The sequence below is a fragment of the Sander vitreus genome, chromosome 2 (genome assembly GCF_031162955.1).
Source record: "Sander vitreus isolate 19-12246 chromosome 2, sanVit1, whole genome shotgun sequence".
NCBI lineage: Eukaryota > Metazoa > Chordata > Actinopteri > Perciformes > Percidae > Sander > Sander vitreus.
This window is the reverse complement of record NC_135856.1, coordinates 1,995,662-2,003,161: the sequence shown is the minus strand read 5'-3', so window position 1 is coordinate 2,003,161 and position 7,500 is coordinate 1,995,662. Positions and strand designations below refer to the sequence as shown.

General features: G+C 48.7%; 1 protein-coding gene across 1 annotated transcript in view; it reads left to right on the top strand.

Annotated features, from left to right (window-relative positions):
• The window catches only part of gtpbp2b (GTP binding protein 2b), a 20,114-nt gene that overhangs the window by 7,909 nt on the left and 4,705 nt on the right, over positions 1 to 7,500 (top strand). The window contains exons 7-9 of the mRNA XM_078272591.1: positions 460 to 679; positions 1,645 to 1,780; positions 2,048 to 2,106. Coding sequence (XP_078128717.1) covers positions 460 to 679; positions 1,645 to 1,780; positions 2,048 to 2,106 — 415 coding nt within the window. The remainder of the gene's footprint in view (positions 1 to 459; positions 680 to 1,644; positions 1,781 to 2,047; positions 2,107 to 7,500) is intronic.

Genomic DNA, 7,500 nt, shown 5'->3' with positions numbered 1-7,500 from the left:
TCTTAATACATCCCTGGGTTTATTTTGATAAGCATTTAAACAGGGTGTGGCATGTGACACGTGACATTGTATTACTCGTTTGTGCATGACCTTTTCTTTATCAATTTCAAAGGAGCTTTGTTTCTGCTAGACATCTCTCGCATGCATGGGAATGAATTACAATAAATAGATATCTGAATGTATTTATAAGTCCCACTTAGGGTCTAAAAAAGTCGCAAAATCTAGTGACATGAGTCGGCAAGTTGGCAACTCGCTATGGCGTTAATTTGGACCGCCCTGAGTTATTTTCAATGCCACAATAGTAGCCAAATGAAACGACAGAAGGAAATCACGTGGGAAATATAAAAACGCTGTCAGTGTGTGATGCTCTCCTGGTTTCCTCCCAGGTGGTTTCTGGGTAATGAAGTCTTTTGTCTTGATGTCAGCATGCTCACAGTGTTCCCGCTCTCCTCCGTCCAGCCGGTACGACCCGGGAGCACCTGGGCCTGGCCATGGCGCTCAAAGTTCCCATCTTCATCGTGGTCAGCAAAGTGGACCTGTGCTCCCGCGGCACCGTGGAGCGGACCGTGCGCCAGCTGGAGCGAGTCCTGAAGCAGCCGGGCTGCAACAAGGTGCCCATGGTGGTGTCCACGCCCGACGACGCCGTGACCGCCGCGCAGCAGTTCGCCCAGTCCGAATGGTGGGTACAAACACTCCCCCTCTCGTTCCCCCTGCTCTGGTGTTTCCCCCTCTCATTCCCCCTGCTCTGGTGTTTCCCCCTCTCATTCCCCCTGCTCTGGTGTTCCCCCCTCTCGTTCCCCCTGCTCTGGCGTTTCCCCCCTCACGCTTCCCCTGCTCTGGTGTTTCCCCCCTCTCATTCCCCCTGCTCTGGTGTTTCCCCCTCTCATTCCCCCTGCTCTGGTGTTTCCCCCCTCTCATTCCCCCCTGCTCTGGTGCTTTCCCCCTCTCATTCCCCCTGCTCTGGTGTTTCCCCCTCTCATTCCCCCTGCTCTGGTGTTTCCCCCTCTCATTCCCCCTGCTCTGGTGTTTCCCCCTCTCATTCCCCCTGCTCTGGCGTTTCCCCCTCTACATTCCCCCTGCTCTGGTGTTTCCCCCTCTACATTCCCCCTACTCTGGCGTTTCCCCCTCTACGTTCCCCCTGCTCTGGTGTTTCCCCCTCTCATTCCCCCCTGCTCTGGCGTTTCCCCCTCTCATTCCCCCCTGCTCTGGCGTTCCCCCTCCTCATTCCCCCCTGCTCTGGCGTGTCCCCCTCTCATTCCCCCTGCTCTGGTGTTTCCCCCTCTCATTCCCCCTGCTCTGGTGTTCCCCCCTCTCATTCCCCCTGCTCTGGTGTTTCCCCCTCTCATTCCCCCCTGCTCTGGCGTTTCCCCCTCTAATTCCCCCTGCTCTGGTGTTTCCCCCTCTCGTTCCCCCTGCTCTGGTGTTTCCCCCTCTCATTCCCCCTGCTCTGGCGTTTCCGAGCCCCTAAACCAGAGACATTTGGAAACACTTCTGACCCATTGTGGTCTGGAATCTGCGGGGTTGTGTTGCAGTCTCAACGGCCACAAACGGAGACCTTAGGCAACACCGACACTGATGCCAAATCTTCCATTGTGTGTGTGTGTGTGTGTGTGTGTGTGTGTGTGTGTGTGTGTGTGTGCGCAGCATCACGCCTATCTTCACCCTGTCCAGTGTGTCTGGAGAGAGTCTAGACCTCCTGAAGGTTTTCTTGAACATCCTCCCTCCGCTGAGCAACAGCAAGGAGCAGGAGGAGCTGATGCAGCAGCTCACCGAGTTCCAGGTACACACACACACACACACACACACACAATCTCCTGTCTCTCTTTAGCTGTTCTAATAAGCAAAACGTCCTTAAAAAAAAAAAAAAAGAAGAAGAAGAATATTCTCTGCAATAAAAATGTTACAAGAAGTTAAAGGAAATGTGCGAAAGAAAATCTTCTACTCTTCTCTAAGATACTGATCTGGTGACCTGATTAAAGGTTTCGGTGTGTGTGTGTGTGTGTGTGTGTGTGTGTGTGTGTGTGTGTGTGTGTGTGTGTGTGTGCAGGTGGATGAGATCTACTCTGTTCCTGACGTTGGGACCGTGGTTGGAGGAACTCTGTACAGGTGAGACACAGATCATGCTCTGGGGGGGGGCCAACACCTTCATGGAAGACAATTAACCAGTTTAGTGACGATCGGACAGACGGGATATTATTATTTATTATTAATGCTGTATGATATAGTGGAGACAGAGCTGCCAATAAGAGACTACTTATTATCAGACCAAGTTACCAGTTGTTTGTAGAGCTGGCGGGGTTTTGCCGTCAGCGAAGGGCCCCTGTATCCTGGGAGACCAGTGCCACCAGATGGTGCCGGTCCTCTTTGAACAGCAGGCTGTAAGCCTGATGAGGGTTGGCAGCCAGTGTTTCCCACAGATTACAAAGAAAAAAGTGGCGGGGGGGGGGGATACTTATTTTCTTAACAATCAAGTATCAAAAGCTGAGGAGGATCACGCTGTTGGATGCTGTCCTCCTCTCCTGCTTACAACCTAACGAATCTCTCTCTCTCTCCCCCTGGTCTCTCACTGGTTGAAGCCTGAAAATATTGTAAACAGATTAATAACGTAACTACTTCCGCTGGTGGGACTGTTGAGCTGTGTTTCAGACCGATACCTCCGGTTCAGGCTGCTCCTCGTCCTCAACACGGGCCTTTTTCAGTCGCTGTAAATACTTTTCAATTCTCATCTGGATTGAAGCAGCAAACATTCAGTGTCAGAGTAAAAAAATGACATAACATTATTTATAATACGTTTATTTGATTCACAGCTGCTACATATAGTGTTCTGACCTCGACAATCCAACTGCATTTTACTGCAGACTTGTGACTAGTTAACTTCCTAAAGCAGACGCTATCGCTTGTTGCTAAGAGTCGGGTCGGGGATTGATGGTTTCTGAGTAACCGTGCTGAGTGTGTGTGTGTGTGTGTGTGTGTGTGTGTGTGTGTGTGTGTGTGTGTGTGTGTGTGTGTGTGTGTGTATGTGTAACCGTGCTGAGTGTGTGTGTGTATGTGTGTGTGTATCTGTGTAACCGTGCTGAGTGTGTGTGTGTGTATCTGAGTAACCGTGTGTGTGTATGTGTGTGTGTGTGTGTGTGTGTGTGTGTGTGTGTGTGTGTGTGTATCTGTGTAACCGTGTGTGTGTGTGTGTGTGTATCTGAGTAACCGTGTGTGTGTGTGTGTGTGTGTGTGTGTGTGTGTGTGTGTGTGTGTGTGTGTGTGTGTGTATCTGTGTAACCGTGCTGAGTGTGTGAGTGTGTGTGTGTGTGTGTGTCTGTGTGTGTGTGTGTGTGTGTGTGTGTGTGTGTGTGTGTGTGAGTGTGTGAGTGTGTGTGTGTGTGTGTGTGTGTGTGTGTGTGTGTGTGTGTGTGAGTGTGTGTGTGTGTGTGTGTGTGTATCTGAGTAAGTACTGAGCAGTAGTGGAGATAGCGTGGTTGGGGTCGCCCCAGGGCCCCGTGCCAATAAGGGGCCCCTCAGTCACCGCCGATCTTCCGTCACTTGAAGAAAACGGGGCCCTCGCCAAGGGACACATTACAGATCGTTAGCTGGAAGAAGCTAATTGCTGCACATGAGTTAGTGTTGTGATAAACCAGCTGTTCTTATCAAACGTAACAGTCACTTAACTCATGGTTACCATGGTAAACCTGCACAACAATGACAACTACCAGGCACCAAAACACTACCTTCAATGCAGACACATTAAAAGACGACATTTATGAAGTTACATTTTGTATTTTAGAACAAACGGCAAACTTATCAGCACATTTTAACACAACTCTATTTACTGCCTTGCATCATGGGAACTGGCAAATCAATGAGCCGTGCTCATTTTTTCACATCGTTATTATATATACATATATATATATATATATATATATATATATATATATATATATATATATATATATACACAGAGGCTAATGGGCAGCGCAGTGAGCGCCATGCCAAGTCCCCCCTAGCTTGTTGTACTTAGTTACTGTTGCTAAGGCTGGCCCGAGCTTCTCCTACTTAGCGACAGTAACTAAGGGTGGCGTGAGGCACAAATGTATAATGTAAACATTATATAGGCTACTTTCCTGATAGCACTTAAGAGAATAGTTACGAAAATGGAGAGAAAATATAAATCGTGTGGTAGCATCGTGTGCTCCTCTCACATCATCATCATCGTCCTCATCGTCGTTGTCATCATCGTCGTCATCATCGTCGTCATCATCGTCATCATCGTCATCATCGTCGTCATCATCGTTGTCGTCATCGTCGTCGTCATCGTCGTCATCATCACCGTCATCATCATCGTCATCATCATCGTCATCATCGTCGTCATCATCGTCGTCATCGTCATCATCATCGTCATCGTCGTCGTCATCGTCGTCATCATCATCGTCATCATCGTCGTCGTCATCATCGTCGTCGTCGTCATCATCGTCGTCATCATCGTCATCATCATCATCATCGTCATCATCGTCATCATCATCATCATCGTCATCATCATCGTCATCATTGTCGTCGTTGTCGTCAACATCGTCGTCATCATCGTCGTCATCATCGTCGTCATCGTCATCATCGTCGTCGTCGTCGTCAACATCGTCGTCATCATCATCATTGTCATCATCATCATCGTCGTCATCATCATCATCATCGTCATCATCGTCATCATCGTCGTCATCATCGTCGTCATCATCGTCATCATCATCATCATCGTCGTCGTCGTTGTCAACATCATCGTCGTCATCATCGTCATCGTCGTCGTCGTCAACATTGTCATCATCATCATCGTCATCATCGTCATCATCGTCGTCATCATCGTCGTCGTCGTCGTCAACATCGTCGTCATCATCATCATCGTCATCATTATCATCGTCATCATCGTCATCATCATCGTCATCATCGTCATCATCATCGTCGTCGTCATCGTCGTCGTCATCATCATCGTCATCATCGTCGTCGTCGTCATCGTCATCATCATCCCTGACTCAACAAAATAATAATATCGTTAACGTTGTAACTCAGTCATCAATAGTTAACGTTACTGTTACTGCTAGCCCTACTAGCCTGACACTGGCTAACGATGAGGCTAACAGCAGTCAAGCCCAGAACAGTTCACCGGGGGGGCGACTGTCACTGGCAGTTTGAAGTGGAGGATACCTGGCCGGTCGTGGAAGCCTCTGGTTGCAGCAGCAGCGCCAGCATGGGTCCTTCAGAGGGGCACCCCCTAGCCAAAGTCCTGTCTGAAGGAATATCCCACTGACCCGTACCTTTTTCATCACCAGCCTCTCACTATTGAATTGATCTGTGCAGTGATTGGACGTGGTCCTTGCCAGCCTGGCTTGAGGGACTGGTTCCCACATGACCAGGATAAGCGACGCTTCAGTCCGGCTTGGTATAGTCGCCAGATGGGAGGCTCAGGTAACCCAGCGGAGCGTCAGTGGTTGGTGTACTCACCCAGGGCAAACCCACTGTTCTGTTTCTGTTGCTGGCTTTTCGGTAAAAAGTCCAATGACAGTGCTGGGAAAGCCTGGGCTGACCCATGTATGGGGTTTTCTTCATTTAAAAAAGGGACAGAGCGGGTTGAGACGCATGAAAGGTCCAGCGCTCACCGGGAGGCAGAGAAGGCATATCTAATGACAAAGTTTGGTTTGAGTCAGGACAGCACTGTCATTGCGGAGCTTCTGAAAGCAGAGAGAGAGCAGGTGGAGAAGAACAGAAGGATCCTACACAGGTTGGTGGACACCACGCTCCTTTTAGCCAGACAGGGGCTGGCTTTTCGTGGCCACAGAGAACATGCTGGGCTGGGAGCCCCCGACTCTAACGAGGGGAATTTCTCAGAGCTCCTGAAGTTCCTGGCTCACTACGACTCCATCCTCGAGCAGCACATGAATAACCCGGTCAGCAGAGTGACATACCTCAGTCACCAGTCCCACAACCAGCTCATTGCAGCTCTTTCCTAAGAGACACTGAGCAAAATAATCAATGAGATAAAGTCAGCAAAGTTTTTCTCAGTTATTGTAGATTCCTCCATAGATATAACCAGAAGGGATCAGTTTTCTCTTTCACTCAGATATGTCACCAAAACAGGCAGCAGCATTGAGCACTTTATTACATTTGAGGAGTTACCTGATGGCAGTGCAGCGTCCTTTTATGATCTTCTGCATAATTCGCTGACAAAGGAGCTTGGTGTTAATGTAAATGCTCTGAGGGGACAAGCTTACGACGGTGCCAGAACGATGTGAGGCCAGTTAACGGGGCTGCAAGCCAGGGTCAAGCTAAATTGCTCAAACAAGGCATTTTATGTCCACTGCTGCACACACAACCTCAGTCTGATTCTTGTGGATGCTGCGGGTTGTTTGTGTAGCGCTAAAGTTTTTTTCGGTACACTTGAGACCTTGTACTGCTTTTTAACTTCAGGCCTTCCGAGGTTTAAAATACTGGAGGAGGAGCAGGAAAACATGCAACTGGAAAGAACCGTTGTTACGCTGAAAAGCCTTTCTGACACAAGGTGGGCACCACAGCAGCACACCCAAGGCGGCCTCTGAAGCTTCTTGACAGTACTGTGGCTCAGATCAGAGAGTTAGGCACAGAGGAGGCCTCTGACAGCACGGAGAACACAGCAAGAAATATGGCCAGAGAAAGAGACGCAGCCACCGAGTTTGCGGAGCAGAGGATTCGCAAGAGAAGACGGCATTTTGACGAGGACACAGAGGACGACCAGATCGAGGACAGCAGACGCCATTTATTTTTACATTCTCAAAAAAATGGCCAAACTGTTTGCAGTACTCTGCCCAAAGCGGTTTGAGCACCCTGATGCTAAGGGGGAAATTGCTTGAGCTGGCCCGTTTCTACTCAGAAGACATGCCCGAGCCAGAAGACGCAGTGGAGGAGTTTCGCTCTCTTCGTGCATTGTATTCTGAGTTAAACATGGATCTCACCACCGACGTCGTCCTGCCATTCCTCGTACCAACGACATGGACAGAGCCCACCACACCTGACCATTCTCCACAGGACTTATAAACCCCTCCCATCAGTTTCAGCCGTCTGCTGCTCATTAAGACATAGTTGCGTTGGTGCATGGATGAGGCCAGGCTGTCACATCTCAGCTGGCTGAGTGTGGAGCGGGACAGACATGGAGGAGAGGAGGATGAAGATGTAATGAGGGACCATGATATGTTTATAGTTTTGTTAGCTGTATTTGTTCTGGAGGATCGTTAAGCAGACAACAAAATGGTAAGAAAAAAAATCGTCTTTAAGAATTAATATTTTAGTTATGAATAAGTCAGAATGTTATATATCTGTTTTACTCAAAGTTTTCATCCCAGTTTTCATGTAGCACCTGTAGCCTCCCTATGGAGTCGTAAACAGACTTTGTGTTAATATATATATACAGTATAATAGTGCCATGTCAGTTATATAGTGTGGCACTGATTGAGCTTTCTTGGCCTGTTCAGCACCATCTCTGTCCGTCAGCTG